This window comes from Entelurus aequoreus, linkage group LG18 (assembly GCF_033978785.1).
Source record: "Entelurus aequoreus isolate RoL-2023_Sb linkage group LG18, RoL_Eaeq_v1.1, whole genome shotgun sequence".
NCBI classification, from domain to species: Eukaryota; Metazoa; Chordata; class Actinopteri; order Syngnathiformes; family Syngnathidae; genus Entelurus; species Entelurus aequoreus.
Genome location: NC_084748.1, coordinates 28,016,727 through 28,042,522, shown reverse-complemented (window position 1 = coordinate 28,042,522; position 25,796 = coordinate 28,016,727). Strand labels below are relative to the sequence as shown.

General features: G+C 39.3%; 2 protein-coding genes across 4 annotated transcripts in view; one reads left to right on the top strand and one right to left on the bottom strand.

The window, feature by feature from the left end:
- The window catches only part of LOC133633978 (general transcription factor II-I repeat domain-containing protein 2-like), a 54,614-nt gene that overhangs the window by 28,096 nt on the left and 722 nt on the right, over positions 1-25,796 (bottom strand). The window contains exon 2 of one of the 3 annotated variants that reach the window (XM_062026845.1): positions 24,551-24,661. The exons of the other annotated variants lie outside the window; for them this stretch is intronic. The gene's annotated coding sequence lies outside the window, so the exon portion shown is untranslated. The remainder of the gene's footprint in view (positions 1-24,550; positions 24,662-25,796) is intronic. 3 annotated transcript variants of the gene reach the window in all.
- On the top strand, positions 2,270-22,508 carry LOC133633418 (extracellular serine/threonine protein kinase FAM20C-like). The gene is made up of 7 exons (XM_062025942.1): positions 2,270-2,712; positions 2,849-3,018; positions 11,734-11,812; positions 18,311-18,403; positions 18,540-18,655; positions 22,124-22,304; positions 22,382-22,508. The coding sequence occupies exons 1-7, from the start codon at positions 2,270-2,272 to the stop codon at positions 22,506-22,508; spliced, it is 1,209 nt and encodes a 402-aa protein (XP_061881926.1).

The window sequence follows — 25,796 nt, the reverse complement described above, 5'->3', positions numbered from 1 at the left end:
GTTAGTTGACAGTGTAAGGCTGACAAAAAAAACACAAGAGGGTACAAAGAAAAACAACTTAAGATGATGATCCAAGTCTTTATTCTGGGAAAGAAAAGCCGGAGCGATGAAGTCCCAAAAGCCACCTCAGGATAGGAGTAGAGTGAAAAATAAGTATGTCAGACTGGAACAAAGATACATTTTTTATCTGAACATCTTTGCTTTGCTTTCTTTTGTGGAGCAGAGAAACACAATTTAATATTAATAAAAGAGTGTCTGCGCGTCTTTTATTCTGACCATGGGAGGCTTTTTTATAGTCAGAATTAAAAAGAAAGCAGTGAGTTGTGGAGGAGATGAGAGTAAAGGAATAAAAGCTGCCAGGCGGATGGATCAAGGCTTTAACCAGCTTGTTTACGAAACACCAGCGAGGGACACAAAAGGATGTTCCATGAAAAAGACAAACATCTATGATGCACACAGGGCACGCGAGGGGAAAAACAAATCATTAGCGTAAGGGAGAGATGTGAAGAAATCGCCTAAAACGTACTGAAGTGAGTACTTCTCCTGTATGACATTTGGAGCATGAAAACAAATACAAACAGGATTTTAATAAGGATGTGATCTTAAATCGGCGACTAACAACCTTGAGGCTCATCAAATATAGATTTACACTCTGTGCGAGGGTTTAGCAAAAGGCTACTGGGATTAAATATGCAGCTACTGTCAGTTCAAACACACAGCGGAGTTAAAACTAATATTACCAGATTTATTTTCAAGACAACAGTATATAAAATACAATTTCTCTTATAAGTAGGGCAAGGGTCTCAAACTCGCGGCCCACAAGACAATATTTTCTGGCCCCCACCTTAATATGAAAGCTAAATGTTCGTGTTGCAGGCAAGTTTTATATGACTGGCACTTCACAGATTTGCGCATGGAGCTGAACTAACCTACCGATCACATGGGTACATGGCGCTTGGGGGCGGCACATCAGCCGGGCTTCATTCAAGCAGAGAAACATTTCTCAATAAGTGAAAGCATAGGCGCCGATCTACATTTCTGCCAGTGGGTGCTCGGTGTGTGTGTATTAGTGTTGTCCCGATACCAATATTTTGGTACTGGTACCATTACCAAAAGTATTTTGGTACTTTTCTAAATAAAGATACATGGGACATACATGTCAAAATCACTTTTACTTTTATCGATAACCTGAGCAGAGAGGGGAAGGAGAGCCACATGAATGCCACCTTTGTACTTTGCTACATGTTCCTTCTTGAATTTAATATAGTTTTGCACTTTAAGTGCTAGCACAACATTTTTATGGCCCTTTGGTGTGGTTTATTTTGCAATCATATGCAATTAAAAAAAACCCCCAGAGACTGAGTCACCAACATTTGGTGACTTGTGACCAAGTGTTGGAACTCGATTCCGCTGAATGATCCGCAAACAAACACATGAGTTTGTTATATGCAATGTTCGGCCACTAGCAATTGGGACGGTATACAAAAACTTTGGGCAAATATGTAGTGAAAAAACTTCCACCAAACTGATTCATACAAACAGTGAGGCGGTCAAAAACCGAGGTATTTTCACTGTTCTGTATGTGCAAACCTACAGGTAAGTCAGAGCTTTTCTCCACATCCCTCACATAACAAGTGACTTGGTGAGATGAAACTTGACGTTCTTGGAAAAAAAGTATCTCAAAAGGTTGAGTGATACTAGGCAATATTAGGATGCGTGACACAATAAGTAATGAATGGTAGTCAATTAAGCATTAAAAAAATGCAGTGCAGACAAATATGCATAATAAAACGCCATTGATTTGAACACGTTTTTAAAAAAAAAAAAATATTTGAATATTTTTCAAAATGAGGGTTCATCTTTAAACTTAGCAACAACTTCTATTCAGGTCAATAGTACCCTTTATTATATGTACCACATTCTCATTCAGCTGTGGATCATGTAAAAAAAAAGGAGCTCTACATAAGATATTATTAGTGAGAAATTTGTCACTGGCAAATTCCAGTGAGTGTTGACCAAGTGCCAGTTCAGACCAACCAATTGACTGATACTGGGATCACTTTGACCTGGCACTGTGTCCACTGAGAAAAGTCCAAACTGGCAGGCAGGTGATATTCAATGATCCTGTTTGACTGCAGCAGCAGGTAAGAAGGCTCCACTGACAAAGTAAGTTCTTACTTTCTTGCTTTCTGTCCTTGAAAAACAACTTTCTGTCCCCTTCCTACCTCCCTTCAGCCTTCATATAACTTCCTTCCTCTTTCCCTAGAGGATGATGTGGCGAATGTGCCGTCGATCTAGGACAATCTGTCTGTCGTTGGCACTCATCTCTATTTTCCTGCACCTTCTCCTGGCGCTTGTCTCACTTTCCTTGTACCGTCAGCCCTGTGACCCCCCGCTAACCCCATGGACACACATCTTGAAACGTCTGGTAAACAAAAGCGGCTCCTCTACGGGTATCGGTGGTCCGACCATATCACCAACCTCTACCGAGAATCCTGTTGGAACGCCTCGTAACAAACTCCTATCGGCGAAAAGTGAAGGAATCGCGCCGGTGAAGGCACCCCTGGCTGAACAACTGGCGGCCGGCCTGTTGAAACTGGGGGCGTTGTTTGATCACCCTCTTTACAATGTCCCCACCACGGCCATGCATGAAGATGACTGGCTGCTGAGGGTCAAACCAAAGCGGAAGTCTGAAAGGAGCTCCCAGATGTGGTCAGTAGTCACACAGTAAAATAATTGTCTAAGCATTTCTTCCTGTTGCTCACACCTTCCGGAAAATCAGGCATAAAACTTGCAATTCTACCGTTGCAACCTACGGGTGGTTGAGGCATAGCTCCTTTCTTTACAGGGTGAGCGCGAGCCAAGAAGGCTACAACCACTGGAACAGCAGCAGCAACAGCCATCCCACCTGGCTGCGTTTTCACCTCGGCATCTCTCGTTGGCAACTCTACCTCCATCAGGACCCCAACATTGACTCCGTGGTCGAGCAGCTGGCCACTCACCACATCGTTAGTGCAGGTGCAACACAAAATGCAGTCAAGTCAATGGAGCGTCAGAGTTACTTCCAATGTTTCAATTGCAATCGTTTACTTGTGGTGGGCGGCCCGCCCTAGCTCACATTACAATTGCGTATATGATGATAAAGCTGAACTAAATGGGGTATAGTTACAAAACTGTCCAATGGCAGAGTTGGCGCGGAGTCGCTTCACTAAGTTAGAAATCCTTGCCTCCCTGGTGGAAGATAAACTACATTTCTTATAAGTATTATTGTCACTGGAAGACAATAGCTAAACCATACTTGCCAACCTTAAGACCTCCAAATTCAGGAGATTTGGCGGGGGGTTGAGGTGGGCGGGGTTAATGGGGGAGTAGTATATTTATAGCTAGAATTAATTGAAATTCAAGTATATATATATATATATATATATATATATATATATATATATATATATATATATATATATATATATATATTAGGGCTGCAACTAACAATTAATTTAATAATAGATTAATATGTCGATTATTACTTCGATTAATAATCGGATAAAAGAGACAAACTACATTTCTATCCTTTCCAGTATTTTATTGAAAGTAAACAGCATACTGGCACCATACTTATTTTGATTATTGTTAGCTGTTTGTACATGTTGCAGTTTATAAATAAAGGTTTATTTAAAAAATAAATAAAATAAAAATAAATTTAAAAAAGAATAAAATAAAAAAGGCCTCTGCATAGATCCAACGAATCAATGACTAAATTAATCGCCAACAATTTTTATAATCGATTTTAATCGATTAGTGGTTGCAGCCCTAATATATATACCCGTACTGTGTATGTATATATGTATATATATGTATATATATATATATATATATATATATATATGTATATGTCTTAATTAGATTATCCAAAAAACAGTGCTCGATACCGTGGTAGAGCGTAATATGTATGTGTGGGAAAAAAATCACAAGACTATTTCATCTCTACAGGCCTGTTTCATGAGGGGTTTTCCTCAATCCTCAGGAGATAGATATATATATGTATATATATATATATATATAAAATAAATACTTGACTTTCAGTGAATTCTAGCTATATATATATATATATATATATATATATATATATATATATATATATATATATATATATATATATATATATATATATATATATATATATATATATATATATATATATAAACATACATATAAATTAAATAAATACTTGAATTTCAGTGTTCATTGATTTACACATATACACAAATAACACTCCTCTCTACTCATTGTTGTATTTGAAAGTGCAATGCTTTGCAGCCAGTAGCACAGCCTTTGAAGGAGCGTAGGTATGGGCAATGTAATATTCTGGGTTGGAGTCAATAACCAGGCGAGGTGACGAAGTTACGTCTCTTTACTTCCTACTTCAGAACTGACTCCCACACTTGCCGTCAGGGTGCGCAATACAACGTAAACTGTTGGCCAACCAAAAAGTAACCACAGAACACTATAGTGTTCTGTGGTTACTTTTTGGTTGGCCAAGTGGACGTGACAACAGGCTGTCCTCACTCAGGTCCGCACGGACCTGGAGGGGGCGTGCCTTAAGTCCGGCTGGAAATCGGGAGAAATTCGGGAGAATGGTTGTCCCGGGAGATTTTCGGGAGAGGCACTGAAATTCGTGAGTCTCCCGGAAAATTCGGGAGGGTTGGCAAGTATGAAATAAACATGTGATGTAAAATGTGATGCAAAAGAGAAAGACAGAAAAACGTGAGGAGATAAAGAAGCTGTGCTAACCACTTAAAGGGCTTGAAAGTTAAGTAGCAAAAAAAATAAGTGCTAACCACTTAAAGGGCTTGAAAGTTAAATAGCAAAAAAAATAAGTGCTTGGTACACCTTAATGAGGGTTTCCCCTTAACGTAACTGAATGTGGCGCACCGCCATGGCAAATTCATTGCCGCCACACATTGTAAATAAGAGTTTGTAAATGAAAACAAATTAAATTTATATAATGTGTTGTAGCTCACAATCTTCGCAAAAGATATGATTAAATATGTATTTTTTAAATGCATTCTAACTCGTAAATAAACGTAAATAAAAGTCTGCTTACAGCAGAGCCAATGGGCGGTCCTCTATTCATAAAAAAAAAACATCCAAAAAGCGCCAACAATACTTAATTTACATTTTGTGACTTAAATATTAACCAAGTATTAGTAATATTCTTTTGATAAGCGCTAATCGAGAGGTGCCCAAAGATTCCCACCTCTAGTCCCTGCCAACCTCCTTAAAATTGCTTAGTCTTAGTGAAAGCGATACAGACTCCTCAGGCCATGACGGAGGTGTCAATGAACTCGTTGTTAAGTCCATATATCATCCCAAAAAGTATAAAAATATTTTTAGAAGGTTGAAAAGTTACTTAGTGCTGCTTTAAGCGCTTTGTTGGCAGAATAGAGCGACTCCCATAGGCTCCATTGTAAGCAGACTTTTTATCACATGCAGCTGAGATAGGCTCCAGCACCCCCCGTCACCCCATAAGGGACAAGCGGTAGAAAATGAATGGATGGATGCAATGCATAAAAGAAAGAAAAACATGTGTTGTTGTCTTACATAAGGATTGTGAATGACAGGCAAAATTCTAAAAAAGTGCAGTTCCCCTTTAATGTATCCCAGATATACAAATATTAAAAGATGACAGTGGTTGGTTTTTTTTAAGGAAAAAAAGTCCAACTGATGCAGCAGCGCTAAGCAAGTGTGACGTTATGATCGCTGCAGCTCGCCTCTTTCATCATCAAGGGACAAAAGTAAAGTCTCTAAACACTAAGGTCAAGTCAAGTGTTGCCTTAAAGGAGGGCTCATATTTTAGGGCACGAAGGCAAGTTGGAGGGGCACCAAAGTAAACATTCTTTTATTTTGAGGCAGGGGCTCCAAAGCATATTAAAGGCCTACTGAAACCCACTACTACCGACCACGCAGTCTGATAGTTTATATATCAATGATGAAATCTTAACATTGCAACACATGCCAATACGGCCGGGTTAACTTATAAAGTGCAATTTTAAATTTCCCGGGGAACTTCCGGTTCAAAACGCCTTTGAGGATGACGTATGCGCGTGACGTAGCCAGTAGAACACAGGTATGGCTTCCCCATTGAAGCCAATACGAAATAGCTGTTTTCATCTCATTCTGGATGTATTCTGGACATCTGTGTTGGTGAATCTGTTGCAATTTGTTCATTGCATTATGGAGAAAGAAGCTGAGCAAGCAAAGAAGAAAGTCAGTGCGAAGCGGAGTATTTTGCGAGGGAAGTCAGCAACACAACACAGTCGGTGTTTCATTGTTTACATTCCCGAAAGATGCAGTCAAGATCGAAGAACTCGGACAACAGAGACTCTTACCAGGAGGACTTTGACTTCGTTAACAGACGCAGACGCGATACCGTGAGTACGCTTCCAAACATTTGATCGCTTGCTATAACTAGCTTGAGCTAGTAGCTAGGAGCTAGCACACCTAGGTGTTTGTTATGCGGGATTAATTTGTGGCATATTAAATATAAGCCTGGTTGTGTTGTGGCTAATAGAGTATATATATGTCTTGTGTTTATTTACTGTTTTAGTCATTCCCAGCTGAATATCAGGTCCCACCCGCGCGCTTCCAAACATTTGATTGCTTGCCCGTACGTGCGTGTCATGTACGTAACTTTGGTTAAATATATAAGCTTTATGAACCTTGGGTTAGGTGAACGGTTCTTTGGGCTGAGTGAGTGTGTGTGTTGTGCAGGTGTTTGAAATGTATTGGCTCGTTATATATACGGGATCCCGTTCATATTACCCGCTCGAGCTATAACTAGCTCGAGCTAGTAGCTAGGAGCTAGCATAACAAACACCTAGGTGTTTTTATGTGGGATTAATTTGTGGCAGATTAAATATAAGCCTGGTTGTGTTGTGGCTAATAGAGTATATATATGTCTTGTGTTTATTTACTGTTTTAGTCATTTCCAGCTGAATATCAGGTCACCCCCGGCTCTCACAGCATCTTCCCTATCTGAATAGCTTCCACTCCCCACTAGTCCTTCACTTGCACTTTACTCATCCACAAATCTTTCTTCATCCTCGCTCAAATTAATGGGGAAATCATCGCTTTCTCGGTCCGAATCTCTCTCACTTCATGCGGCCATCATTGTAAACAATAGGGAACTTTGCGTATATGTTCAATTGACTACGTCACGCTACTTCCAGTAGGGGCAAGCCTTTTTTTTATCAGATACCAAAAGTTGCGATCTTTATAGTCGTTGTTCTATACTAAATCCTTTCAGCAAAAATATGGCAATATCGCGAAATGATCAAGTATGACACATAGAATAGATCTGCTATCCCCGTTTAAATAAAAAAAATTAATTTCAGTAGGCCTTTAAAGTTAAAGTACCAATGATTGTCACACACACACTAGGTGTGGTGAAATTTGTCCTCTGCATTTGACCCATCCCCTTGTTCACCCCCTGGGAGGTGAGGGGAGCAGTGGGCAGCAGCGGTGGCCTCGCCCGGAAATCATTTTTGGTGATTTAACCCCCAATTCCAACCCTTGATGCTGAGTGCCAAGCAGGGAGGTAATGGGTCCCATTTTTATAGTCTTTGGTATGACTCGGCCGGGGTTTGAACTGTATGTATCAGTGACGTGCAGTCAGGGGAGGCAGGGGAGGCAGGTGAGGCGGGGCCTCACGTGCCATCATGGAAAGAAAAAAAATGTAAAAAGAAAAAAAAATTACATTGTTATATGTATCCAGTGATTATACTATAAAGTTATTTTCCATTTAACTTCACCAGTTTTAGATTATTTTTATTCAAAATCGCTGAATTTTCACATTTGCCGTTCAAATACTGAGAAGAGACTTTGCGGTGATCAGCAACCAGTTGAGGCACCGTTCACTTCCGCAAAGTTCATACAGCACATATATTTCCCCAAAGTTACGTACGTGACATGCACATAGCGGCACGCACGGACGGGCAAGTGATCAAATGTTTGGAAGAAAGCTGCATACTCTCGTTAGCGCGTCTGCTATCCAACTCAAAGTCCTCCTGGTTGTGTTGCTGTAGTCAGCCGCTAATACACCGATCCCACCTACAGCTTTCTTCTTTGCTGTCTTCATTGTCCATTAAACAAATTGCAAAAGATTCACCAACACAGATGTCCAGAATACTGTGGAATTTTGCAATGAAAACAGAGCTGTTTGTATTGGGACACAATGGTGTTCCAATACTTCCGCAAACTCTGTGACGTCACACGCAAACGTCATCATACCGAGACGTTTTCAGACGGATATTTCCCGGGAAATTTAAAATTGCACTTTATAAGTTAACCCGGCCGTATTGGCATGTGTTGCAATGTTAAGATTTCATCATTGATATATAAACTATCAGGCTGCGTGGTCGGTAGTAGTGGGTTTCAGTAGGCCTTTAAATTAAAGGACGAGTGAGCATCCCAGTAAACAAACTAACGACTTTATAAACAAGTTGTGGCAACGTTACCGACACATCGTCTGCTGCATGCTAACTCTCAGTCCCAACAGCTGACAGAAGGACGCCAGCTGCATGTTCAAAATTAAACTGCAACATCAAATATTGTTCTCCTTGCGCTCTTAATCGCACACCGAGACTCCATGGAAGTAGAAGCGATTGAAATGAAGTAATATGAAGTGAAATAAAGTGAAACGAAGCGATCGGCTCAGTTAGCTCAGAGCGAACATTTTCAAAGCAAAGTCCATGGAGTCGCCGCCATGTTTCCCGAGCCGAACGGCTTTAGTGCGCATGCGCGGACGCTGCGACGCTTCAGTATTCAGGAAGTAAGCAGTTGCATTAATAAATGATGGCTTTTCTGTAATTAAAAATGTAAACGTCTGGAATGTTACCGCTGTCTCTCATTATACCGTTTATCGTTACATCCCTACTCTATTAACAAGTAAAAAGTCAAGGGCGGTCACGGCATGTTGTTGCCGTAAATGCTGGTAAATTTTTTAGGGCATTACAGCAAATCACAAGGGGGTCGCGGCAAATGCCGCAGTTGCCGTGGTTAAATTCGAGCCCTGCGGGTACATTCTATATAACACCAGAAAAAGATGCTAGATTTGCTGCTAGTCATTTTTAATAAAAACTAAAAGTCTATAGACACTTGAAAAATTCTCAACAAAGTACATTGTGCATTAAGCAGCAACAATTGACTATATGGCAAAAAGATAATAATAAAATATATGTTAATGCTAATTATTAATAACAGATTTGTTTTTAAATGTATGTATAATTTTTTTTTTAGCTTTTTTAAAAATAAATATTTATAATCATAGCAAACTATGTGTGTGATTACTTAAGACTTAGACAAACGTTATTGATCCACAAGGGAATTGTTCCACACAGTAGCTCAGTTTCAAAGGATGGAAAGGGTAAGGATGGAAAGGAAAAGAAAAGAAAAGAAAAATACATCATGGTGACCACGCCGTCAATCTAGGAAAAACTCTGTTAACAGAAGTTGAAACCCTGTTACCGCAGCGATTAACGGAACGAATATCATTGCACTTAAAAAGTACAACAACATTTTTCTAACAGGAAATGAGCAAGTAGACGAATAAGAATCTGCAGAGAGAATGATACAAAAACTAAACAGAGCAATTACACTGGAAGCAGACATGTCTGAAAACCTGAAATGACCTAATACACTAATGTCAGCAGCCAAAGGAGGAGCTTTATTAACCTACAGTATAACCTGTTTTGAAATGGCTCTATTATAAATTGATTTGACAAATAATTTATTGTGATATACTGTATATTGCAACATAGATTTTAGGCAATATCGGTCAACCCTATGGACAATTAAACAAGTATATGATGTCATCTTACCCCAACCCATTGCAATCAACCCTGAATTCCTTACTTAAAAGTACTTTCTATCAAAATAAGCTGAGCAAAGCCAGCACAATAAAGGTCGAAAAGGTTGAGGTGTCCTGGGAGGGCAAGGGAAGAATGGAGAGCAGGGCCGTGTATAATAGCTGACACTCGCAGTTTAGGAGTGACACTTTCCAAATGCAGATTCCACTCTGATGCTTGCTACCCGTGTCAAGAGGCCTCAACAAGCGCATCATTTTCATTGTGAAGGGTCCTAGAATATCCAACCCACTCGTCACATTTTTCAGTAGCCTTTGGTTGCGTTGATACGGATTGTTTTTTTTGGTACAATTGCTGCGGTCTATTAGTTGCCCCACATGTAATTAGCCCCAACCTTCTGAAATCTGCAGTGGAAATGCAAGCTTAGTAAGGGTGTTCGGGTGTCAAGAGAGGGCAAGGTCAGAACGAAGGGCACGGTTGTGTAGAATAGCTGACACTTTCCAACACAGAGTCAGTTTGAAGCAAGCAGCATCAAGACACTTCAGTTAGATGATCCTAATCTATCTTATCTGAACTGTCACAGTTTTCAGCACACCTGGGTTACAGCAGTATGTTTTGATCAGTATGTTTTGAAATTATACCAGAATTACTCTAATCTCTAACAGGCCTTGATAAATTGGTTATAAAGCAATTGAATGCGTACGTGGTATTCCAGTTCTTCAAGCACTGACTCAGATGTAGACCACAAGAAGTTGGTTGACTGAGAAAAACAGTGTCTCAATCTGTGTGTGTAATCAGATCTGTGTGTCTGTCTTCAGAACTTTATCATCATACACTCTGGGTCTCAAAAATAGAATCAGATTTATTGTAGGTTTCATGTTAATAATGCCACAAGTCAACAAAACAAGTCTTGATTTGGAAGAAAAATATTTCTTTAAACTTGTAAAAACAACTTAAGATCATCTGTGTGAGACTTCATTGTGTATGATTATAAAGTTACTGAATGTTAACTCAAAGTATTTCTAAAAAAATATACAGAACATGGTTTGTTTATTATAATAAATATGCTATCAGTATGGATCGATGCACACAGGCTAGGGATGTACAGTCACCATTATATTGATTTACCGTGATAAAATTCCTGACAATTAGTATTACCGTTTCAAATTTGTATTATTGTAAAACTGGGATATCCTCACTTTGAAAAATTCACGGGAATACTTCTCTTTACCAGAAGAAGCAGCTAGTACACTGTTATCCTTAGCTACAGTATCTTTAATGTTAACATGACTATAAATTGACGCCCTTCCCCATTACAAACAACACCCATTGTGCCTTTAATATCAAGCACTCTAAAACCTTTACAAATTAAAACAGAAGATAAACATATCTAAAAACGCAATAATAGAACAATATAAGTAATGTGTGAGTTTTTATTTATTTATTTTAAATACAACTTGGTTAAAATATTTTACTGTGTGCATAAGTACATTTTGAGCACGTACAACAATACTGTGATAATAATGATAACTGTGATCATGTTGGCCACAATAACAGGGATATAATATAATATATTACAATTTCTCATCACTAACATTTGCCACAACACAAGTGTAGCAAAAGTCACGTGTAAAAAGACAATTAAGGGTTACTGTTTCACACAGATCTGAACACTGACACACAGAGGGCTTGTCTGTACTCTCAACAATCACATTTGATCATGTAAAGGTCAGGTTAGCAAGGTGTGCGTCAGATCTCAGTGATGACGCATTTATTTTTCACCATTGCACCCTGTGAGGTGTTGCGCTGGGGGAGAAAAAGCACTAGCATTGTGTTTCTATTTTAAAAGCAACATCTTCTTGTTTTTCAGTGCAGAAGACCGGAGGTACACAACTGAAGCTGGTGATGTCATTTCCCAACTATGGGAGGGCCATGTTCAAACCCATGAAGTATGTTGATTCTGTAAAATGGAGATATAACCTTAAATTTTTTTATTCAACATTTTATTTGTTTTCGATGCTTTGCTTGAGTGCACCTGAACAGTCTTATCTCAGTGTGAAACAGATATGTCTTGGGGAAAAAAAACATGATGCACTCTGCTGCTAAGATGTAATGACAATGCGGGGGCATAATGCGTAAAATTAAATTAGATACATGAGTATACAAACTGTTTGGAAAAAAAAAAGAAAAAAAAAGTGGAACGTTAAAAACAATACCACGGTTGACGAAGTAGCAACTAGGGATATAACGATATAAAGAATTAATATCACGTTTATTGTGACCACAATTATTACGGTTATCATTATCGTAGTGATATTGTCGAATGTGCCCAAAAAGTACAGATTGTTATACCCACACTGAAATATATTTTTTTAAATAGCTAAAGTAAATAGACCTACTGTTAGAAAGCCAACTATTTTGCATGTTATTTTTACTATTTTGTTTCTTTCTTATGCTTCACTGATTTAGAGTGTTCTGGCGGGCGATGTGGTGTCTTACTCTGTTCATCGGTCCTTGAACACATCGTAAAAACACCTCCGCGTTATATTCCTCCGAGTATATACTTATATCGATCCCTCTGTGCTAAGAGCGCACAGCTTGTAGTGCTCAATTGAATATCTTAGTTGCTCGGACAGTAATGTGTTTGTATAAGTTTAGATTGGGGTGTGTCGTTTATAAAACGGGGAAAGACGTTAATGTCTCTTGTATTCATATTAGCATTTAAAGCCCCATCTAAGGACTTTTAGTTTTGGTTAATTTTAGCGGCGCCAGTGAACCAAAGCGGTTGTATTTTGCCTGAAGGAAGACGACATTTACCATGAGGATTAGCGAATAGCGCCGTAAATCGTCAGGAACGACGGTCACGTACATACAAACTGTTTTCTGTTTGCTTGCTGCTTTATTTGCTTTCAAATCATTATACAAGTCTTGGATATAAGTTTATTCCTTTTCTTTCAAGTGAACCAAGACTCTCTGAATCATTTTTATGCTTTTAATTAAATCATTTTGTATTTTTTTATGCTTTTTACAATCCATCTGAAAAGTCAGATACAACCCTCTCAACATAACTGAAGGAGTAACCCATACGATGGCTCTCCGTGAAAGACGTTTGAAATATCACCAAGAAATGTGTGCACTAAAAGCAAGGATTTTTTTCACTGGAAAGCGAAAATGGACTTAATGAGACACTTCCAGTGGTAATAAGGGATTCCAGTGGTAAGAAGTCATTATTTATCTCCTCAAGGGGTGAAAAAAAGTGTTACGCACAGCCTAAAGCTAAATGATACTTTGTCTTTTCCAAGACTCTGTAATGGACTTGGTGCTAAAGCAAAACCAAGTCACAACGTTGGTATCCATGGCCGATCACCTGGAATAAAGTAAACTGCGCCATATCTAACATAAACATAAACAGAATGGTTACAAGCTGCTTTCCAAGTGCCATCTTCTCAGACATCACAAAGCAGCTGCCTGAGGTATTGGAAAAACATCAAGGAATCAAACAGCTCATTGTGCATGTGGGTGTCGTGGACGTCAGAAACCAAAAGTCTGAAATCCTGAGGAAAGACTTTAATAAACTATTTGAGAGTGTTGATAAAGTGAAAATATCTATTTATCACTGGACCTCTTCCAAGCATTGACAGAAGGATATACAAATTCAGCAAGCTGCTTCAGCTGAATACATGGTTGTCCAAAGTCTGCGAGTCCAGAGAACTCCATGTCATTGACAATTTCAATCTCTTCTGGCAAAGAGAGGATCTGTTTCAGAGGAAAGACTCTGAACCTGAACAGGGGTGGAATGAGATGACCGACGGATAACCTCCTCCATTAGGCATCGGAATAGGCCTGGACCGGATCCTGTGCTGCCACAGAGAAGAGAGAAGGCGAGCAGAAGAAGAACTCCTCCTCTGCTGCCACCTTGGAACTCAGCAAAGGACTCAGCCATAGCAAACACAGCAGCACCTCCTGTATCTCGAATACAGGATTCTGATGCAGTAAACTCATCACCACCATAATCACGGCCCGCACCAAAAACATGGATCCCACCTGCTGCATATACACCCTCCAGAGATGCTTCACTGTCTTTCTCCTCTCCACTGTCACCCATGAGACTTCCTGACCATCTGGAGGGCTTGGTGAAATCAGGGATTAAAATTATTCCCCTTACTCCGGACATGGCACGATCAAGGAGTCTTTCATCAAAAAAATATTGCGCCCCTCTTCCTCCATAGCCTATTCAACTAACCAAAGATGCCCCAACCTTGCCCTGCCAGCGGTGCCCCTAGCTGTTATTCCCCCAACAGCATTAAAGGCCTACTGAAACCCACTACTACCGACCACGCAGTCTGATAGTTTATATATAAATGATGAAATCTTAACATTGCAACACATGCCAATACGGCCGGGTTAACTTATAAAGTGCAATTTTAAACTTCCCGGGAAACTTCCGCTTGAAAACGTCGCGGTATGATGACGTATGCGCGTGATGTCACGAGGTCAAGGGAAGTGTTTGGACCCAATTCAAATACCTCTGTTTTCTTCGACAAAATTCCACAGTATTCTGGGCATCTGTGTTGGTGAATCTTTTGCAATTTGTTTAATGGACAATGGAGACTGCAAAGAAGAAAGTTGTAGGTACGATCGGTGTATTAGCGGCTGGCTGTAGCAACACCAACACCAGGAGGTTGGTGTTGTGTTTTGAGCAGGATAGCAGACGCACTACGGTGAGTACAGCTTTGGCTTCCAAACATTTGATCGCTTGCCCGTACGTGCGTGTCGATATGTGCATGTCACGTACGTAACTTTGGGGAAATATATGTTTCTTGCCGACTCTGATGGCGGCCGGGGTGTCGTCAAAAGCGTACAACGCCCGCCGCCGCATCTAAGTTAGCTTCTATTTTTTTAGCTTCGCCAAGCTGAAAATGATTAACCGTGTATTTACATGTTCATGGTTTAATAGTATTGTTGATCTTCTGTCTATCCTTCCAGTCAGGGTTTTTTTTAATTTAGTTTCTATCTGCATTTGAGACTGATGCTATCACGTTAGCTCCGTAGCTAACTTAGCTTCTATTTTTTTAGCTTCGCCAAGCTGAAAATTATTAATCGTGTATTTACATGTTCATGGTTTAATAGTATTGTTGATCTTCTGTCTATCCTTCCAGTCAGGGTTTTTTAAAATTTTGTTTCTATCTGCATTTGAGCCTGCTATCACGTTAGCTCTGTAGCTAACTTAGCTTCTATTTTTTTAGCTTCGCAAAGCTGAAAATTATTAACCGTGTATTTACATGTTCATGGTTTAATAGTATTGTTGATCTTCTGTCTATCCTTCCAGTCAGGGTTATTTTTTTAATTTAGTTTCCATCTGCATTTGAGACTGATGCTATCACGTTAGCTCCGTAGCTAAGTTAGCTTCTATTTTTTTAGCTTCGCCAAGCTGAAAATTATTAATCGTGTATTTACATGTTCATGGTTTAATAGTATTGTTGATCTTCTGTCTATCCTGCCAGTCAGGGTTTTTTAAAATTTTGTTTGTATCTGCATTTGAGCCTGCTATCACGTTAGCTCTGTAGCTAACTTAGCTTCTATTTTTTTAGCTTCGCAAAGCTGAAAATTATTAAACGTGTATTTACATGTTCAGTCACTGTGAATGTCCATTTCGCGTTCTCGACTCTCATTTTCAAGAGGATATAGTATCTGAGGTGGTTTAAAATACAAATCTGTGATCCACAATAGAAAAAGGAGAGAGTGTGGAATCCAATGAGCCAGCTTGTACTTAAGTTACGGTCAGAGCGAAAAAAGATACACCCCGCACTACTCTGTAGTCCTTCACTCTAAAGTTCTTCATCCACGAATCTTTCATCTTCACCAAATTAATGGGGTAATCGTCGCTTTCTCGGTCCGAATGTCTCGCTCCATTGTAAACAAAGCGGAATTGTGAGGAATCCTTTGTCTTGTGACGTCACGCTACTTCCGGTAGGGGCAAGGGTTGTTTTTATCAGATACCAAAAGTTGCGATCTTTATCGTCGTTGTTCTATACTAAATCCTTTCAGCAAAAATATGGCAATATCACGAAATGATCAAGTATGACACATAGAAAGGATCTGCTATTCCCGTTTAAATAAAAAAAATTCATTTCAGTGGGCCTTTACAGCTGTTGTCTAGGATGCAAAGGGTTTCTGATAAACATCACAACAACCAGAGGCCCAATAAAAAAGGGCTCTCTTCTAAAACAATAACGACTATCACAGCACATTGATTAGTTAAAGGACAGTTAGATTATCTGATCAGAGAAATGTAATCCACATTCCTTTGAAGAATACAATGTCCAGGGTAACTCTAGCTAATCTCAAACATTCAGTGCACAATGTCAGATTTTTAAGTAATAAATACTTTTGAATTAATTATATTTCCTCTTACAATCCCGATTTTATGTTTTTAACTGAGACATGGCTCCACATAAACACAGCAAATGCAGTTCTGATTGAAACTAGCCCACCTCACTTTAACTATTTGTTTGAGACACAACAAAACCAGAGGGGTATTTGTGCCACATTCAGGCAAAATATCTGCACACACAAATTGTCATTGTTTTTTTTTTAATCATTTGAGTATGTGTCATTCAAAATAGAGATAAAACAACCATCCATACTTTATATCACTATCTAAAAACCACCATAGAATTCAAATTCATTTATTGATGATGTTATGGAATTACTTTCAGTTGTGTGTACAGACTTTGACTGTTTGATCATCACAAGGGACTTTAATGCGCATGTGGATGTAGCCAATGACAGGCATGCTAAAGAACTCAGTGCTGTCCTTAAAATTTTGGGTCTAACTCACCATGTAAACAAGCCCACCCACAGCAGAGGCCACACTCTTGATTATTGATGCTGCTTTATCAGATCATTTCTGTGTTTTCTTCGACCTGTCTGTCATTACAGTTAAAACAATTTCAAATGTGGACTCGCCAGACCACAGAACACTTTTCCACTTTGCATCAGTCCATCCTAGATGAGTGTTGTTGATAAATGGCTTTCGCTTTGCATAGTAGAGTTTTAACTTGCACTTACAGATGTAGCGACCAACTGTAGTTACTGACAGTGTTTTTTTCTGAGGTGTTCCTGAGCCCATGTGGTGATATTTACACACTGATGTCGCTTTTTGATGCAGTACCGCGTGAGTGATCGAAGGTCACAGGCATTCAATGTTGGTTTTCGGCCTTGTCGCTTACGTGCAGTGATTTCTCCAGATTCCCTGAACCTTTTGATGATATTACGGACCGTAGATTGCAATAGCCCATTGAAAAATGCTGTCCTTAAAATGTTCGACAATTTGCTTACACATTTGTTGACAAAGTGGTGACCCTCGCCCCATCCTTGTTTGTGAATGACTGAGCATTTCACGGAAGCTGATTTTATACCCAATCATGGCACCCACCTGTTCCCAATAAGCCTGTTCACCTGTGGGATGTTCCAAATAAGTGTTTGATGAGCATTCCTCAACTTTCTCAGTCTTTTTTGCCACTTGTGCCAGCTTTTTTGAAACATGTTGCAGGCATCAAATTCCAAATTAGCTAATATTTCCCCAAAATAACAAAGTTTACCAGTTCAAACATTAAGTATATATTTTTTGCAGTGTATTCAATTGAATATAGGTTGAAAAGGATTTGCAAATCATTGTATTTTGTTTTTATTTACGATTTACACAACGTGCCAACTTTTTTGGGTTTTGTACATCTGACATGTTAGATAGAGCCATATAAACCATCTCAAGCTCTGAGAACCTCAGAGAGTGGTCTCCTGCTGGTGCCTAGAGTCAGAACCGAACATGGTGAAATGTAGTTTGTTTTATGCTTTTAAAATCTGGAATGTCTTACTAAAGATGTGAGATGGGCCTCAAGGTTGGCAATGTTCAAATCCAGGCTGAACACACTGACTTAATTGTGCATATTTCAACTGAAAGTATTGTATCCACACTCTTTGATTGATTTTAATTTGAATAAATAATAAATAATACATTAATAAATAATTAATTAGTTAATACATTCAGATTGTTTTTATGATTGTATTTTCTGCCTATTTTTGCCTTTTAATTTTCTGTAAAGCACTTTGAATTTTCTTTTGTACGAATTGTGCTTTATAAAAGAACTTGCCTTATCTTATTTAATGCCAAAATTATTATTTGATTTCAATAAGAAACATGTCTAATGTATCATAAGATTTGTTGTCAAAATGAAGCCAATAATGATTTTTTTGTGGTCCCCTTTATTAGTATTGAAATACATTTCGGTACTGGTAGCAAAAATATTGGTCTTTGGACAACCCTAATACAAATTCAGGTCAACAATATTTCTAACATTTTGTGTTTGACAGTACGCTTCAGCAACAGAAAAAAAAAAAGGTTTTACCCAAATTTGACCTACAGTATTTATTTTCTGTAATTGCAGGCAGCAGAGAGATGACGAAACCGACTACAACCTCTACTACTTCTCCGATTTCGAGCGACACAACGCTGAAATCGCAGCCTTTCACTTGGACAGGTACAAAGGACAAATGAAAATGAATGAAAAGGGCAAAATGCACAGTGGTGTGTTAACATGTAACAATGCCTACGCTGGCATTTCATCAAAAATCCCCTTATCTTTTCTGTCACTTCATCTCGTCTATTCTCTGCAGGATTTTGGGTTACAGGAGAGTCCCTCCTGCCGTCGGGAGGCAAGTGGATGTGGTCAAAGAGATCAAAAACATCACCACTGATCTCAAGTTGGCCAGGACTTTCTTTAACTCTCCCGGTATTTTTTGCTTTCAACACCACATAGAGCAATGTCAGTGTTTCCCATAAACTGCCAAGATACCTGTGGCAGTGGGGGCGTGGCTATGGGCGTGGTCACATGACATCGAGTAATTTGCACAATTTACTACAATGATATGATTTTCTCTAAAAAGGCTCAAAAAATGTATACTTACTAATTAATAATAACAGTTTTGTTTTAAACGTACATCCATCCATCCATTTTACAATATAATTACAACACTTTATGTACATATTTATATACAGATTTGAACAATAAGTTATTCACTGAAATACATTTATTAATTGTGGTTCTAACAAAAAATATATCTTATAAAAATATAAAAGCTAAAATGTCTCTTAAAGCTCTGCCCCTTTAATTAGTGCATACTAAATAATTTTACTTTAGCCTACTACTACAACCATATTATTTACCAGCAACATAAAGTGAAACAGAGGCAGAGGTGTCCTGCCACAGTCAGTAACAAATAAACAGAAAACAGTAGTGGTGGTAGATAGATACAAAGCTTCATTAAACATCTGATCCACTGAACAAAGAGCTCCAAAAATCTTGATCCTACACTTCTCTTTTGTAAAGTAAATCTGAACAGCCGATATGGGCATCTACATCAACTATATGATTTGCCTGAGAAGCTGGACAGGACAAAAAAAAAAAAAATTGTGGCGGCCTTAATTATTTCGTGGCGGGCCGCCACAAATAAATGAATGTGTGGGAAACACTGAATGTTAATATGGCAATACAGACTACAATATTTGGGAACTTTATATACAATGCTTGTGCTAAGGTCAGTCGAAGTGACAAAATACTTGTTCATGGCACACAACTACAGGGAACCGAACAGGTTGACATATACAGTCGTGGTCAAAAGTTTACATACACTTGTACCGAACATAATGTCATGGCTGTCTTGAGTTTCCAATTATTTCTACAACTCTTATTCTTTTGTGATAGAGTGATTTGAGCACATACTTGTCACAAAAAACATTAATGAAGTTTGGTTCTTTTATGAATTTATTATGGGTCTACTGAAAATGTGACCAAATCTGCGGGGTCAAAAGTATACATACAGCAATGTTAATATTTGGTTACATGTCCCTTGGCAAGTTTCACTGCAATAAGGCGCATTTGGTAGCCATCCACAAGCTTCTGGTGGAATTGTTGACCACTCCTCTTGACAAATTTGGTCGAGTTCAGCTAAATTTATTGGTTTTCTGACATGGACTTGTTTCTTCAGCATTGTCCACATGTTTAAGTCAGGACTTTGGGAAGGCCATTCCAAAACTTTAATTCTAGCTTGATTTAGCCATTCCTTTAGCACTCTTGACATGTGTTTAGGGTCATTGTCCTTTTGGAACACCCAACTGCGCCCAAGACCCAACCTGCGGGCTGATGATTTTAGGTTGTCCTGAAGAATTTGGAGGCAATCCTCCTTTTTCATTGTCCCATTTACTCTCTGTAAAGCACCAGTTCCATTGGCAGCAAAATAGGCCCAGAGCATAATACTACCACCACCATGCTTGGCGGTATGAATGGTGTTCCTGGGATTAAAGGACTCACCTTTTCTACGTTAATACGCTTTCTAATTGGGGCTATTGAAAAAAACTTTTCAGGGCAATGAGCTGACAAGAAAACAACATTCTACCGAAAATGTGACGGCAGTTATTTAAAATAACAAAATCCAGGCAAGCTAATGCTGTAAATTCCTTGTGTTGTGTGCAGGGAGAAGTTTGTTGTTTTGTAATTTTGAATTGAAAGTTAAAAGGAACCACTCAGAGCAGGGCTATTCAACTGGCAGCCTGGGGGCCAATTCCAGCCTGGGAATGACACCACACTGGCCACCGAATTCAGTTGAAAACTTTGAGACAAACATTTTTGCAGCAAATTCCTTAAAACACTACTCTCTTTGTGTAGTGGACCTTGGACCACTGTAAACACATTGGAATATCCTTGTGTTGACATTTAACCTAGCTAGCAAACATAGAACACTGAGGTCCAAACTTGTTATTTACATAACTGAAGCATTCCTCGAGGCGTCCCTTTGAGTCCTCTTCTTTTTAGTTGGTACAAATTTTTTTTTCCGTAATGTGATTTATGTAACTAAGGTGTTGTTGTACCTTATTTACTTCAGTTGGTAAACTTATTTAGTAAAAAAGTAGTATAGGTTACATTTTAGGCTATTCAACTGCTGGCCTGCGAGTTCAATTAAAAAAAACTGCAGCAGATACTTAAAAACACAAAGTGCTGTCATAGAGATGGTTCTTTAACTAGCTTTTTTGCAGAAGGTCCTTAAAAACAGCAGAGTGTTCCTGTAGTTCTGACAAAATTAACAGACCAAAATCAAATGTCCAATATAGAAGACAGTGGTTCTTTGCAATACACAAAATAAGAATAATGAAGGGAGAAGTCTGGCCAGCGGTCCTTAGCTTTCTGGAAATATGCCCCCAAAACTATTTATTTTAATACCCCTGATCTAATCTAGAGCTTTCCACAATGGCATTAAAGATGTTTGTATTGATCTTGAGCTGACTTGGATACAGTGGTACCTCAGTTTTCAAAAAAACTTTTTGCCAAATTTTGCCCTGGTTTTCATACGGCCAAGGATTGCAATTAGCAAACTAGTTTCCTCCATATTATTTCGTGGAATCAAACGCCCAAACACATATTTCTACCCTTTTTGGAGCCAATTTGTGGCTGCTTTTTGAAATAAACCACCACCAAAGAACGTTGCAATGCCAGCACACTGTGATAAAGAAGGTGTGAAACACCATCAAATCTTCACCAACAACAGTTTATAGTGAAGATAAAATGATGTTTATTTATCCATTGCTATATATTTTACATTGTTTTCCGCATCCATCCATCCATTTTCTACCACTTGTCCCTTACAGGGTCGCGGGGGTGCTGGAGCCTATCTCAGCTGCATTTGGGCGTAAGGCGGGGTACACCCTGGACAAGTCTCCACCTCATCACAGGGCCAACACAGATAGACAGACAACATTCACACTCACATTCACACACTAGGGCCAATTTAGTGTTGCCAATCAACCTATCCCCAGGTGGAGGTGGGAGGAAGCCGGCGTACCCCACGCAGTCACGGGGAGAACATGCAAACTCCACACAGAAAGATCCCGCGCCCTGATTAATTAATAATACCTTTTTAGGTTAGAATTACATTATTTTTTTAGGAGAAAAGTTGCCCAGATTCGGTGTTTGTTGTACATACTGCAACGGATTACTAATATAAACCGAGGTGCCACTGTAGATACTTTAATACCAAGGTCAATTCTCAACCAATTACCAATATTTTTGCATCTGACCACCACAAAAAAAGACTCAGTGGTTTGACTGAAAAACTAGAAACATGGTGTTGTGGACTACTGATGGAGTTATTTGCATGTTCACCGAGCACTTTATTTCTCCTCTGTGTGCTCTTGCGGCTCCCCCTAGTGGGAAACGTGTGCTTCTACGGCCGGTGCTCTTACTACTGTTCAACAGAGCATGCCATCTGTGGCCGGCCCAGGAACCTTGAGGCCTCCTTGGCCCTCATGCTGCCCGACCTCTCCCTGGCGACCCGGAGGAGCTGGAGGTCCCCCTGGAGACGCTCCTACAGCCGCAGTAAACTAGCAAAGTGAGCGGCTGCATTGTTGTACCCTTGCATGACAAAAAAGGCGTGTGCTTTGTGTGACAAACAATGTACTTTTTAAGATGGGAGACAGAACCTGACTACTGCTCCACCATCAAAAAGACAGCTCCATACGACAAAGGTACCAGACTGGTGGATTTTATGGACCTGGTCATACTGGACTTCCTGATGAGTAAGTTCATATTTTGATAATACAAACTGAGTCAAAGAAGGAGGGTCACGATATTTTGTTACAGTGTTTTTCAACCTTTTTTGAGCCACCAGGCACACCACCAGCAGAAATCATTAAGAAATGAAACTCAGTAGACAATAAAAAGTCGTTGTCGTAATTGTTGGCTATGAATTTAATCTATAACAAAGCATGCATCAATATAGCTTTTGTCACGCCGTGACATATTTTGAGTTTTTTGGTTGTGCTCCCGTGCATAGTGTTTTAGTTCTTGTCTTGCGCTCCTATTTTGGTGGATTTTCCTGTTTTTTGGTATTTTCCTGTTGCAGTTTCATGTCTTCCTTTGAGCCCAATTCCCCGCACCTGCTTTGTTTTAGCAATCAAGAGTATTTAAGTTGTTGCTATCTTATTTTGTGTGGACATTGTTCATTGTCATGTCATGTACGGATGTACAATGTGGACGCCGTCTGCTCCACACGCTGTAAGTCTTTGCTGTCGTCCAGCATTCTGTTTTTGTTTACTTTGTCGCCAGTTCAGTTTTTGTTTCGTTCTGCATAGCCATCCCTAAGCTTTAATGCCTTTTCTTAGGGGCACTCACCTTTTGTTTATTTTTGGTTTAAAGGCCTACTGAAACCCACTACTACCGACCACGCAGTCTGATAGTTTATATATTAATGAGGAAATCTCAACATTGCAACACATGCCAATACGGCCGGGTTAACTTATAAAGTGCAATTTTAAATTTCCCGGCAAACTTCCGGCTGAAAACATTTCGATATGATGACGTTTGCGCGTGACGTCAACTGTTGAAGCGGAAGTATTCGGAGCCCATTGAATCCAATACAAAAAGCTCTGTTTTCATCTCAAAATTCCACAGTATTCTGGACATCTGTGTTGGTGAATCTTTTGCAATTTGTTTAATGAACAATGGAGACTGCAAAGAAGAAAGATGTAGGTGGGATCGGTGTATTAGCGGAGGACTACAGCAACACAACCAGGAGGACTTTGAGATGGATAGCAGACGTGCTAGCCGCCGACCTCACCTTGACTTCCTCCGTCTCCGGGCCGCCGACCGCATCGGTGATCGGGTGAAGTCCTTCGTCGTACCGTCGATCGCTGGAACGCAGGTGAGCACGGGTCGTGATGAGCAGATGAGAGCTGGCGTAGGTGGATAGCTATTGTTTTTAGCATAGCTCTGTCGAGGTTCCGTAGCTAAGTTAGCTTCAATGGCGTCATTAGCAACAGCATTGCTAAGCTTCGCCAAGCTGGAAAGCATTAACCGTGTAGTTACATGTCCAGAGTTTGGTAGTATTGTTGATGCAGAGGATGTCGTTGTGGCTTGTGCAGCCCTTTGAGACTTTTGTGATTTAGGGCTATATAAATAAACATTGATTGATTGATTGATCTTCTGTCTATCCTTCCAGTCAGGAGCTTATTTGTTTTGTTTCTATATGCAGTTAAGCCCGATGCTATCACGTTAGCTCAGTAGCTAAAGTGCTTCACCGATGTATTGTCGTGGAGATAAAAGTCACTGTGAATGTCCATTTCGCGTTCTCGACTCTCATTTTCAAGAGGATGTAGTATCCGAGGTGGTTTAAAATACAAATCTGTGATCCACAATAGAAAAAGGAGAGAGTGTGGAATCCAATGAACCCTTGTACCTAAGTTACGGTCAGAGCGAAAAAAGATACGTCCTGCACTGCACGCTAGTCCTTCACTTTCACGTTCCTCATCCACAAATCTTTCATCCTCGTTCAAATTAATGGGGTAATCGTCGCTTTCTCGGTCCGAATCTCTCTCGCTGCATTGAAAACAATAGGAAAATGTGAGCAGCCCTTCCTCCGGTGATGTCACGCTACTTCCGGTAGGGGCAAGGTTTTTTCTTGAACAGAGACCAAAAGTTGCGAACTTTATCGTCGTTGTTCTATACTAAATCCTTTCAGCAAAAATATGGCAATATCGCGAAATGATCAAGTATGTCACACAGAATGGATCTGCTATCCCCGTTTGAATAAAAAAAAATTCATTTCAGTAGGCCTTTAAGCATTAGATACTTTTTTACCTGCACGCCGCCTCCCGCTGTCGTCTGCATATGTGATCACGACAAACCATCGTCGTCTCACACGACGTGTTCCCGACATCTACAAAGCAATTAGCTACCAGGTTCCACCTACTGATATTGAGGAGAATAACATGGTTACTCTGCTGAGCTTTAGACAGCACTGACACTCAACAACAGCACATTATTTGCAGATTATAATTACTGGTTTGCAAAAAATATTTTTAAACCAAATAGGTGAAACTATATAATCTCCCACGGCACACCAGACTGTATCTCACGGCACTAGTGTGTGCCGCGGCACACTGGTTGAAAAACACTGCTTTATGACACCAGAGAACACTTTCAAGCCTTTCATCCCAAAACGGTCAAAAAAATGTGTGATTAAGAAACTTCAAACATTTTTATCTATACTAATATAATTTGTGTTCATGCCCTTTTTTTGGCAAAATAACCCCTGATTTCTTTTCAGTGGCAAAGACACAAAATAGGGGTATTTTTGATGACTGTTTGGCCAAAAATACAGTGCCTCAGGTCAAATGTTCAGTTATGGGTGTCAGTGAGGGTAAAAACAAAGTGTAAGCATAACTGTAAAAACTTTGCAAGAGAGGGGATCATGAAATTTAAAAAGAAAAAGAAATAAAACTACGGCTGTTAAATGATTACTAGTTAAAATCAGATTATTCCCATTTTGGAATTTGGGGAATGATATTTCACAGGTGGTTAGAACTCGCGTGCGTAATTTAAAAAATGCTTTAGAAAAGACCTCAATATTTGCATCCAAATGAAATTGTATTGTCAGAATGTCATCCAGGAAATTTTTTAAACATTTTACTTGAATGAATGCATGTCATTTATTTGCACAAAACAGTTTTATGTAAAGTTCTGTCAGGCTGTATTTTGGAGTGAGTCTCCTTACTCATTTATATTCTATTCTACGGTGCACTACGGCACAGTGGTTGAAAAACACTGGTTTAGAGAGCAATCAATTGGTGTTCAAAGGTTAAATAAGTCTCTTTATACCTAAACCCTCTTGGTAGAACAACTAAACTCTCAGGCTTTCATCTGTTAGTGAAGAGCAGGGATCTGGAACCTTTTTGGCTGAGAAAGCCATAAAAGCCAAATATTTTAAAAAAAAAGTATTTCCGTGAGAGACATATAATATTTTTTAACACTGAATACAACTAAATGCGTGCATTTTTAAGTAAGACCAACATTTTTAGAGTATAATATGTCTCTTATTCTTTTT

Excerpts from the sequence above, each read along its gene's own strand:
- LOC133633418 (XM_062025942.1), top strand. The coding sequence starts at position 2,270 with ATGATGTGGCGAATGTGCCGTCGATCTAGGACAATCTGTCTGTCGTTG. Across the intron at positions 2,713-2,848 it reads GAAAGGAGCTCCCAGATGTG|GGTGAGCGCGAGCCAAGAAG; the intron begins GTCAGTAGTCAC and ends CTTTCTTTACAG. Across the intron at positions 18,656-22,123 it reads GACTTTCTTTAACTCTCCCG|TGGGAAACGTGTGCTTCTAC; the intron begins GTATTTTTTGCT and ends GGCTCCCCCTAG.